Source organism: Syngnathus scovelli, chromosome 2 (genome assembly GCF_024217435.2).
Source record: "Syngnathus scovelli strain Florida chromosome 2, RoL_Ssco_1.2, whole genome shotgun sequence".
In the NCBI taxonomy this organism is placed as follows: Eukaryota; Metazoa; Chordata; class Actinopteri; order Syngnathiformes; family Syngnathidae; genus Syngnathus; species Syngnathus scovelli.
In genome coordinates, this window is record NC_090848.1 from 4,269,975 (window position 1) to 4,282,378 (window position 12,404).

Consider the following 12,404-nt stretch of genomic DNA (forward strand, 5'->3'; position numbering starts at 1 on the left):
TATACACATGTATCCACATACACATATATACACACATATCTACGTATGCACTTGTATACACATACATATATACACATATACACATATATATACACATATACACTTACACAAATGTATACATACATTTACACACATGTATACATCGACACATATTTACAAATACTTCATATATAGTGCCTATACAGGACACAAATAGCCATTACTGAGGCCAAAGTATTACTATCAAAAAGATAGGACAATGACCTCCTGACTCGTGCGCTGGGCAGAATAAAAAAAAAAAAAAAGTTCCGAATGAGAGATGAGAAGCTGCAGCAGCTCTCTCGCCCGACGCGAGCAGACAGCTGTTGGTCCCACAGATTTGCCGGATGCCACAGTGTTTACCTCCAGTCTCAAGCAACAGCTGGGCAGAAACCAGATAGTTCACCTCTGAAGGTCCCAGCAGGCGGACTGGGATTGAGGATTGAGCGAGTGGGGTCAAGCTGCAGACATGGCAAGCATAGGAGTGGGAAAGATTTGAAGACATGACAGCACTCAGGAACTTGCTATCCTGCTGTGTGCGAGTGTGTGTGTGTGAAGATGTATGTGTGTGTAGTCTTCAATACCTAAACAGAAAATAACAGAAAATTCATTGGTCAAAAACTTTTATGACATCTCCTGTAATTAAATTTAATTAATTCAATGATATTACTAAAATACATAAATATGTAAACTTGAAATGTAATATTTCGTCCAGTAAGGAAATATTTTTTTCCCTTCCAAGTCCTTGGGTGTGCGGCAGATTGCATAGATAGCTCCCATAGCATTCTGGGCAAGACGCCCATTAGCTGCCATTGATTGGCTGACCTTTTGGCCCGCTTTCCCCTCCTACCCATGCAGACCTGCCACCTGGAACGCCAGATGCCTTCGCCCAACTGTTGACCTGCCCCTACTGCGACCGAGGCTACAAGCGCTTGACATCACTGAAGGAGCACATCAAGTACCGCCATGAGAAGAATGAGGAGAACTTCGCCTGCCCGCTGTGCAGCTACACGTTTGCCTACCGCACTCAGCTCGAGCGACATATGGCCACGCACAAGCCTGCGAGGGATCAGGTTAGCTATTTCACACACACGCACAACCTCCATCTTATCTGTAATGTGCTCTGATCCTCCGAGAAGAGAGATCATTTTTTTTTCTGATTGGCAATCATTATTAATTTTTCATGGCATTTTGAAGATGCGACTCCTTTAATGGTAATAACTTTAATTGAGGCCCTAAATGGTTTTTTGATGGCCTTCCTTGATATGATTTTGCAGCTTCGTGTTCACGATCCAGTGATTGTGTTAATTTCCAATTTGGAAATTTTTATCAGCTCCTTAACTTTGCTACTGGTCTTTAATGTTGTTCTGGTGACACACACACACACACACACACTCACACTGCATAATCAGCAGCAACATCTACACAACATACTTCAGAGATTTGTAATATAAGTGCGTCTCGTGACAGTTGACGTGAGTCGTCCCGTGAGGATGAAACACTTCCATTAGTCATGGATGTTAAATTAGAGCAATGAAGTTGCAATTTAGCTCAATTTGAGACATGATTTTAACATTTTGAATAAAATGATAAATTGGGCACAAAGAAATTTAGGATTTAAAGAGCAAAAAGCCGATATGGTACGATTTAGGTCCACAATATGGAATAAGATTGTATATACGAGAAATAAGAGAAATCATTTCTGAACATGTTGGATGGGATTAGACTTTTTTTTTTATCCAAGCCAAAACTCAAAGCTATAAATAAACAAAACAAATTCTGAATCAAATAAAAATAGACAGAGAATTTACGTTAAAAAAAAATGCTACTGTCAGAAATGACCTTATTTTCTATGCAAATTTAATCGGAACATCCTGGAAATAAAAAAGAATAAAAATAAATAAAAATAATTAAAAATTAAAAAATTAAAACACAAATAAATAAATAAATACATAAATAAATAAATACATACATAGCTAAGCTTTCATATCAAACATCCCTTCAAGTGTATTCACACCAATGAAAATTTGATGGAGGCATAGTGAAGATAAAAAAGTGGTGTAAAAAAAAAAAAAAAAAAAAATCCATGTCACGCGCATAGTTGACTTGTCTCCTGAGGTCGCATGACAGCCTCAGGCTGAATTTGATGTCATCACCTGATCTACCAGCTGGATGTAAACGTGAGCAGATGGGCCGGCCCAATGCCTGGCCGTCCCAATCCCCACATTACCATGCCGGTGCCGCCGCCGCTTTCGCTCTCAATGGCCGGCCAATCGTGTTCAAGCACCGCAGCTCCTTCTGCTCCACCACTTGTGTTCACTTATAAAATCAACTGCGCTGTCAGCTTCTCCATCGCTTTGTCATTTCCGTCCTGCCCGTCCCCGCGTAGGCGAACCTGACAACGAGGAGCATTAGCATAAGAAATAATGTACCCATCAGTAAACATGTGCTCTCGTATGTTTACAAGTCTTAATGCTCCTCCTCCTTTTAAGCAATTAGCCGGAATATGATTAATTAGATCTTATACATATGCAAGCGTTCTGCCGGTGCCCCGCCCACAAGTGACGGCGCCAGTGCATGAAGGCGAGATGGAGCATTTTGCTGGTGCCATTCACAATTAAGGGCCCAGAGTGTCTTATTAGCAGTGAGACTAAACTTTAACGGGCAGAGGTCCTCAGGGGGGAGAAGGGGGAGGAGGGGGAGGAGGCACCGAAGCAGCTGTTGCTGTTTGTTTATGCAACTCAGCAACATACGAGTGGCGCGGTTCTCTCCGGCGCTCGGCGGGTCCCCCCCTCACCTCCCCCACCCTCGACTCTCCCTGCTTGATCTGTGAAGGTTGGAGCTTTTCTTCATAGTGTCCTGTGCACTACCATCTGTCTCTCCAGGAATTCGTACACCCCAGCATTTGTCGGTAGGGGAGGGGGGCGCATTGGATTTTTTCTGGTCTGGGCTCGGAAAAAAATGGCCTCTCCGATTTTGGGGTGATCGTTTTCAGCAGGTTCAAGCTAGCTAGTTACAGATGATCGTATGAGATGCTACGAAAAAAATTCCAAAATGATGCGACTGCAGGTATGCAGGGCGACACAAGACTTATTACGGGGGAGTTGAATGAAAAGTAGATCATATCAGTCCCTCTAATGAAGGCAAATGCGCTAAATATAGATTATTTTCTGGAGCTGCCAAATTCTAAAGACAGTCGAGCAGGCAGGAAATGAAAAGGTGTGGGATCCTCTCTGTTATCGCCACCGCTTGTGACAGGTTCAGCGAGTGAAACATGCTGACCGCTTGTGGTGACGGTGCAGAATTTTAACGGCAAGTGTCTTTCCCGCAGCACCAACTGCTGAACCAAGCGGCCGGCAACCGCAAGTTCAAGTGCACCGAGTGCGGTAAGGCCTTCAAGTACAAGCACCATCTGAAGGAACATCTCCGCATCCACAGTGGTGAGTGGCAGTCTAAGAAGACTCTTGCAGACGTGTCCCCCCCCCCTCAAACGACTTATCGTATCTGCTTTTCCGTTCCAGGTGAGAAACCCTACGAATGCCCCAACTGTAAGAAGCGCTTCTCGCACTCTGGGTCCTACAGTTCGCATATCAGCAGCAAGAAGTGCATCGGCCTGATCGCCGTCAACGGTCGGATGCGCGGCGGCGCCATGAAAACGGGCTCCTCGCCCACCTCGGCGTCCTCCTCCCCCACCAACACTGCCATCACCCAACTGCGGCAAAAGCTGGAGAACGGCAAGCCGGTGAGCTTGGTCGACCACAACAACCACCTGAGCATCAAGACCGAACCGCTCGACTTCAACGACTATAAACTGATGATGGCCACGCACGGATTCGGCGCCCCCGGGCCTTTCATGAACGGAGTCGGAGGCAACAGTCCGCTGGGCGTCCACCACAACTCGACGGCCCAGAGCCCTCTGCAGCACCTGGGTATGCCCGGACTGGAGTCGCAGCTTCTGGGCTACCCGGGCCCTCTGATGAACAACCTGAGCGAGGTGCAAAAGGTCCTCCAGATTGTAGACAACACGGTGTGCAGGCAGAAAATGGACTGCAAACCGGAAGAGCTGTCCAAGCTCACGGCCTACATGAAGGAACTGGGCTCACAGGTGGAGGAGCAAAAACAGGGCCTAAACTCAGCAGGGGGGCAGGTCAGTCTTCCGCTCGTCAATCACAACGGCGCCACCAAAAGCATCATAGACTACACGCTTGAGAAGGTCAACGAAGCCAAAGCCTGTCTCCAGAGCTTGACCGCAGACTCAAAGAGACAGATTAGCAATATCAAACACGAGAAAGCCAACCACATGCTGGAAGGTGGCATGGAGGAAAAGGCATCAGAGAACATGTTCACGCCGTACGCGTGTCAGTATTGTAAAGAAACCTTCCCGGGTCCCATCCCTCTCCACCAACACGAGCGCTACCTGTGCAAAATGAACGAGGAGATCAAAGCCGTGCTCCAACCCAGCGAGAACCTGATGCCCAACAAGCATATCTTCATGGAGAAGAACGCTCATCTGACATCTTCCATTTTGACCGAAAAGGGAATGGCGGGTTCCCTTCACCCCTACAGGGACCACATGTCTGTGCTCAAGGCGTATTTCGCCATGAACATGGAGCCCAACTCCGAAGAGCTGCTCAAGATTTCCATTGCCGTCGGCCTTCCTCAGGAATTCGTTAAGCAGTGGTTTGATCAGCGGAAGATGTTTCCATACGGTAGCAGCAGAACGCCGCCGCCGCTCGAGCACAAGAACAACGCGGAAATGCTTGTGGGTAGCAACAACCGCCACAGTCCCCCCAAAGACCCTCTGGCAGCGCGGTCGCCCATGTCTCTAATCAAACCGGGCGACCGTATTACATCTCCAGCCATCGCCGAGCTCCACAACAACTGTGACAACTCCCTCAGACATTTGAAAAACCACCAATTTGGCGACGCCAAACCCACGGGTGACAAGTTAGACCATTCCCGCAGCAACACTCCGTCACCTCTCAACCTGTCGTCCACCTCCTCCAAACATTCGCACAGCAGTTCGTACACCCCCAACAGCCTGGTGTCGGAGGACCTGCAAGCCGAGCCGCTGGACCTTTCTCTCCCGCGACTCATCAAGGAACCTAAGCACGCGTTGACGGTGAAGAGCCGACCCAAAGTCAACAGCGTCTCCGTCGAGCTTAGCGGCGTCCCTTCGCCGCGCGAGCACTTTGAGGAGCCTCTGAACCTAGCCTATCTCAAGAAGGAATTCTCCGCCTCCGCCAACAACGGCAACCTGGAGAAAAGCACTAGCCCCATCTTTGGCATTAACCCCTTTGCCGCCAAACCCATGTACACGTCACTTCCACCTCAGACGGCTTTTCCGCCGGCCACGTTCATGCCGCCCATGCAGGCCAGCATCCCGGGACTCCGGCCCTACCCGGGTATGGAGCAGATGGGTTTCCTACCGCACATGGCCTACACATACGCAGCCGGTGCCGCTACCTTTGCTGAGATGCAACAGCGGAGAAAGTACCAGCGGAAACATGGTTTCCAGGTAAATAAACCACCTGCGTTTCGGTGACGGCTCCAGGCGGAACCAAATGAACGCTTATCTCTGCTAATTAGCGCCAAAAAAATGTGTTCCATCACTAGACTCGGTGTTGAGTCATCATCTTCCTGGTACCAAATTGCAAAAGCCCCACAATGTTTGCAGAAATAACAAATCCCGCCTTGAAGAACACCCCGCCACACCTCAGTCGCATTTTAAAGCGAGATTAGCTTGCGAGTGCACTTTAATAATGCACCCGTGTTCATTACCGCTGCATGCTGAGGGCTGTTTAACATAGAGGGAAACCATTTTGATGAGAAAAAAAAAGTATTAATAATGTTTCTCATTCTAAGTTATTAAATTAGATTTTAAAAATACAGCTACAGGCGTTTAGCTGGAATTGATTGCCGAGTGATAGCGCCGTCCCGTCTTCAAACATCCTCGCATTGTCAAGTTCATTAAAGGAACACGTCACACCTTGTGATTGTGATCGCCGCCGCAGAATGTTCCTCTCACCGCCGCGTATTGTTCTCCATCAATTCACACGCCACACTTGTCTTCATCATATAAAGAGAGATTTTACTCTTACTGACTGGACTGAAAGGAGAAACAATAGACCACCTTGCAAATCTCCGTTCAGGCCAGATAAAAGACTTTCATTGCATTTTTAGACAAAGATTTCGATGCTAACGTTTGGATAGCATTGGATTAGCATTTTTAGCATAGCACTCCTAACGAGATGTAAATGTCACTTACATTTAAATTAAATGACACCAAAAAAAATTCAGTCCCCAAGGTTGGAGAGTCCTAAATTGGATCAGGCCTACATTGACACTAATCGTCAAGTGCAAAAATTTTGCGATTCGTGTATCAGCCATCTAAATTCTCGGTTAGCATTGGATTAGCATTTTTAGCATAGCCCTTCTAGCATGTAAATGTTACTAACATTTAAATCGAATGAAAACTTCAGTCCCCAAGGTTGGAGAGTCCCAATTTGACACCTATATTGACACCAGAATCAAATAGTGCCAGAATTTTCTGATCCGTGTATTAGCCATCAAAGTTCTCGTTAGCTCCATCCTTGCTTAGCTGATTTGGGGCACGGCGCGGGCTAAATTCTGACCTAGCCTGTTATTAGTCCTTCGCTGGGCACATCATTCAGACTGGGAAAGTACATTTGAAACTTTTTGTAACAACTATTTATGGAACTGTTTGCGTTGCCGGCGGGGCCTAATCGTTTAACACGAAACGCATCACCGGTGAAAAGCGAGGGAACGAGTAAATATATAAGATTAGGAATTTTTGTGTTATCTGAATTCCAACCCCAATTGATTTTTTTCTGTGTGTCCTCTCGTCTTCTCTGTTGTTCTTTGTCCTTGCTAAGGGCGAGCTGCTTGACGCTACCGCCGATTACATGTCAGGGCTGGACGACATGACAGACCCCGACTCCTGTCTGTCGCGGAAGAAGATTAAGAAGACTGAAAGTGGTATGTACGCGTGTGACTTGTGCGACAAAACATTCCAGAAGAGCAGTTCCCTTCTCAGACACAAATATGAACACACAGGTATATACTGTTCTAGACCCTTATTTCCAACCCCATTATATTTCCTTTTGTCAATGTTTGTATTGAAAATCCTCAGTGAATCTTTTAACTTGTCCCCTCCTCTTCCTCCTTCCTCTGTTGCACATCTTGTAACTTGCTTCTTCATCAACAGGGCGGACATACTTTTCGCTATTGGTTAGCCCGACGAGTAAAAGCGGCCCCGTTATTGGCGAGAGATCGCATCGACGCCTTCAGAGCGCCGCAAACGAGTCTTTCTTATTAGCGTTAGCGTAGCCAGTTCCTCTTTCATGGGGTTGCATCATTCATTTCAGAGTCGGTATCTCTCGTCTAGTGTTTGCCGCTTTTGTGCGTCTTATCTATTCGGACATGAAAGCGGGGTGGGCCGGGGCAGCTCCGCTTTCTCGCTCACGTCGCCGTGTTGTTCTGGTCCCCGCACAGAAGGGAAGTGGTCGGACTGGAGATTAAAAAGCCCTTTCGCCTCGTCTCGTTTGCGAAAAGTTTCAAAGAAATGAAATGGCGGCTTCCTGTGGCAGGCATGCTATCAACGTGAACTTCAATCCTATTTCCAGATAAGCCCCTCCCCCCTCCCGAGTAGATCCCGCCGATTTCTCGACTCCTCAACCGGCGTGTTGGCGACGCGTCGACGAGTTTCTTTGTTTGGACCGCAGGAGGGAACTTTCCTAATATCAGGCGGCGAATGCTAGCGCATTTTCCGCTCCCAATTTGAATAACTCTGGATTTGATGTCCCCGTTATGTCATTTTGCTCCACGCCATCCAATCCATCCAACTCTTTGCTTTTCCTCTGCTTTTGTGTGATTTGTTGTGGCGTCCCGCCCGTCGTCACGGCGCTCACGGCGTCCGCTCTTTTCTTTTGTGTGTCCGCAGGCAAGCGACCGCACCAATGCCAGATCTGCAAAAAGGCCTTCAAACACAAGCACCATCTGATCGAGCACTCGCGCTTGCACTCGGGCGAGAAGCCCTACCAGTGCGACAAATGCGGGAAACGATTTTCGCACTCGGGCTCGTACTCGCAGCACATGAACCATCGTTACTCGTACTGCAAGCGCGAGGCGGAGGAACGCGAGGCGGCCGAGAGGGAGGCCCGCGAGAAGGGCCACCTGGAGCCCACCGAGCTGCTGATGAGCCGGGCCTACTTGCAAGGAATGGCTCCTCAGGGTTACCCCGAGCTGGCGGCGGTGGCGGCGGAGCGCGAGGCCATCTTACGGCACGACGGCGTGAACGGAGGGATCGTAGAGGGACGCAAGGAAGTGGACCAAGAATACGGAAAGATGGGACGCAGGGAGGACGAGTTTGAGTTTGAGGAGGAGGAGGAAAGCAAGAGCATGGACACGGACCCGGACACGTTGAGGGACGAAGAGGAGAACGGAGAGCACTCGATGGACGACAGTTCGCTGGATGGCAAAATGGAAACCAAATCGGATCGCGAGGACGCCATGGAGGACGCCATGTAGTCGCCGGGGGGGGAAAAACGTTTTTCTCCCGCTTCGGTATTCTTACCTGTTGGGTTTAAGACGGGGATGTTTTAAACCCTTACGTGCACGTGCCTGAAGCTTCCGGGAAGCTTCGACCGCTAAATCAATGAGGCGGCGGCAGTGGCGGCGGCGGTGGAAGGGAAGGGGAGGGGTTTGTGACTGAAGCTGCATTATGCAAACCCGACAAAGAATAAATACATTTGGAAAAAAATGTACAGACACAAGAGTGTGGTGCTAACCTCCCCTTGCCCGTCCGTGTTCCATAGTATTTATAGCACAAAACAGTGACTTGTACAAATTGCACTCCGCTTCTGTAATCACCAAGAAGAAGAAGAAAAAAAAAAGAAAAAAGGAAGCGTTGCCTATGTATATATTTATACGGGGTCGGAACAAGAGCAGCGGGGTCTGCGTACCCCCCCTTCAGCCCTTCGGTGTTTGTCGTCACCCACCTTTGGTTCCGCCACCTGCAGCCGCACTGTGTCAGGCCTCCAATCATGAAGACTGTGAAGGAAACGGGGCAAAGAGGAGGAGGAGGAGGAGGAGGCGGATGAGCTGGCGGTGCCTCCGTCTTAAGGGAAAAAAAAAAAAAACGGGGAGGGGAGGGGTCAAATGAAGGATGAAGCCTTTGAGGTGTTTTATGAAAAAGAAGAAGCCTTATATGCAAACCTTTTAACCTGTGTGTTTTCTGCAAGTGCCACCCTCGTATTGTGTCAAAGGAAGGTTACTTTTTTTTTTTTTTTTTTTTTTTTACCCACCAGCTTCAGTATTATGGGATGGTTTACCATTGTTCTCTGCGGCACCCGTGTCAGTATTAAGACTCTAGGCAGCAGTTACTTAGTTTACATTATGTTGTGCAATGTTTCTTTGTCAGTATTACACCAAACCTTTTTTTTTTCTTTCTTTTTTTGGAAAACGAACAAATTGCATTCATTTTATTTGTAGGTCGGAAGAAAAAAAAACTTATTTATGTGGCCCATTTTATATTTCCTAATTTTATTTATTTCATACTGTTGTGTACAGTACTATAGGTCTTCAATATATAGATATATTTTAGTAAAAAGGAACATGGTGTTGATCATAGGGCAAAATTTACGTAAAGAGAGCATTTATTGTGTTTTGAAACATTGTGAAATGCGAAGTTTAATCTTATTTTATTTTATTTCCTCTATTTTCCACATAATGGAAAATTCCAAATTTGGGAACTTTTATACAATTGTGAAAACACTGTATTTTCGACTGAAAAAAAAATTCCACTTTCTTCATCTTTGTTTCTTTTTTTTAAGCTAAAAAATGAAGAGGGACTGTTAAATACTATGTATGATATCATGACTGAAGAAGAATCTTTCCTGAAATGTCTTTGTAAAAGTATTATTGAATTCTTGATTTGTAATTTCTCTTGAAAATGACCCTGCTCGAATAAAAGTAGCCAAATTACAAAATACAAAACGCTCGCCGCGTCGTCTTTGTTTATTTGGAGGCGACAAATTTTTGTGCTGCTTCTCATGCTGAGTTTTTTTTTTATTCATTGCTATTATTGATTACTGTAATGCGATTCATTTAGAAAACTATGCAAATATTTTAAAATAAATAAATGTATTAAAATAAAGTAAATTTACTCTTATTTACACAAATGTGGACTTTTAAAATAAATAAATAAATAAATAAATAAATAAATAAATAAATAAATAAATAAATAAATAATGTATTCCTCATTTCAAAAAGATTGATTCGCCCCACATACACACAAAACTTTTTTTCCCATGTTAAACACCAATTAATTTGAGCAGGAGGAAATTCTAGCTGTGTTTCCGTCCTCCCGCGTTTGTACTTGGCGCTGACAGGTGGACTCCATCCCGCCCTTCACTTCGCTTTATGCAGATGAACGGCAACTTCAAAAGGCCCAGATGAAAGCGGCAAAGGTTGAGCCATGCCAAACATCACAACCAGCTTTGCCTTTTCCCCCATCGATCGCGTCGCCACCGGATCATTCGCAGACTATCTCGTGGATGAAAGCGGGGCAGCGAGCGGGGCTAAATGTTGATTAGCTGTCGAATTTGATATGTGACGTGGCGGAAAGTGTTGAACGAGTGGGCCAGTTGGTTCAGCCCAGCCGGGGGGGGGGGGGGGGGGATGCTGTCAAGGCCACATCAACAAAATAAGTGAGCGTCCGCTACATCTTTCTGACCAGGCTGAAAAGAAGGTCAAAGGTCAGAATGGGTGTGATGCAATTGCGGGAGCGAAGCACTACACGAGCGAGCCAAAGACGAAAAAAGAGACGAAGCGAGCCATCGCATCGCTCGTGTCACTCCGCAAACAGTGGCTGAAAGTGATCCAGTTCCGTGCGCTGATCAATATCGTCTGGCACTGTTAGTGGAGGTCCACTTCTAATTGCAATCGAGCTCGATGTACGTACGTGAACAGCATTGATTTTTGGGGCACTTCATTTACTAACTGATTTCAACACGAAAACAATTATTTCTGCTCTTGCGACCCAAAACATTATGATGTCCATCGCTACTAAGCGTAAAAAAAGAAAGAAATCATATCATTATAAAATAATAAATAAATAATCAAATCATAAAAATGATTTGATTATTTATTTATTAGATAGATAGATAGATAGATAGATAGATAGATAGATAGATAGATAGATAGATAGATAGATAGATAGATAGATAGATAGATAGATAGATAGATAGATAGATAGATAGATAGATAGATAGATAGATAGATAGATAGATAATGGCTACGTTAGCATCTCTGTGTTAGCTTGACCCTGTGTCACTCCCATCCAGGACTGCAAAATGGAACCCCCTGACCCCACCCCCTCCACACACAAAAATCACGTCCCCCGCCCCCTCCCCCACCCCAACACATTCGATTGCTGAAGAGCAAGACGACGGGGCGACAGTGATTAGAGCAAGACGGTGTTTTCGATGTAAAGGAGTCAATGGAGGCGGCGGGAGCGAGCGCGTGCGCAGGCAGCGCTATGGCCTCGGGCTAAATGTACACTTCGCTTTGGTGTCGGCGAAGCCCCGCAGTGAATCATCGCAGCTCAGCTGTCCAACACAAACCGCCAATCTGGGCCGGGCATATGGCTGCGTGGCGCTCAATGACAGCGATACGCTCGTGTTGTCAAAATGCTCTCAAAACACATCGCTGGGCCTGCAAACTGGATTGAACTCAAGCATAACACAATCGGTAATTTCAACATGGAAGCAAAGAATCGCTGTTGTAGAGTCGATGAGCTTCAGCCAACCTCGGAAGAGCGCTTGGCTAAAGTATTGCCTGGGGCCGTGTATGACCCGCTTTGTTCTTTAATCCGGCCCAACCAGTATTTAGATTATCAAGAGTCCTGTCATATTTTGAGATTTATTTGACTCATTACAAGATCTAATAATTCGTTTATTCTGTCCAAAAAAAAAATTCAGTTTACATTTAACATTTTGGGCCATTTAATTTGATTATTATCTCTTTTGATCAACTACCGGTTAATTTATTTATTGCAAATAATCCAATTTACAAAACAGTAAAATAAGCTTGTGTGTGTTTTATACATCAAATTGGACCTGTCAACAGCACATTTTTGATTTTTGACATTTTGATTTTCCATCATATCAAGTTTTTGTTTTAAGCAATCAAAAAAGCTTTTGACTATTTTCTTCTGATTTATACCTGACGTTCTAAAAAAAAAAATCCACCTGATATAGCACCTTAATTTACAAAGACCACATATGATATTATTGTTTTAGCATCATTATAATGATAAAGACTTGATGTGTTTGAAAAAATTATTTTAGCAAAGTTTACTTGCC

General features: G+C 45.6%; 1 protein-coding gene across 4 annotated transcripts in view; it reads left to right on the plus strand.

The window, feature by feature from the left end:
* The window catches only part of zeb2b (zinc finger E-box binding homeobox 2b), a 49,022-nt gene extending 38,987 nt beyond the window's left edge, over positions 1-10,035 (plus strand). For 2 of the 4 annotated variants that reach the window (XM_049753189.1, XM_049753187.1), the window contains exons 6-10: positions 877-1,091; positions 3,350-3,458; positions 3,540-5,536; positions 6,915-7,095; positions 7,982-10,035. In XM_049753189.1, coding sequence (XP_049609146.1) covers positions 877-1,091; positions 3,350-3,458; positions 3,540-5,536; positions 6,915-7,095; positions 7,982-8,568 — 3,089 coding nt within the window. In that variant the 3' untranslated portion in view covers positions 8,569-10,035. The remainder of the gene's footprint in view (positions 1-876; positions 1,092-3,349; positions 3,459-3,539; positions 5,537-6,914; positions 7,096-7,981) is intronic. The other 2 variants (XM_049753191.1, XM_049753190.1) reach the window with 1 other exon arrangement.
* The last annotated feature ends 2,369 nt before the right edge of the window (positions 10,036-12,404 follow it).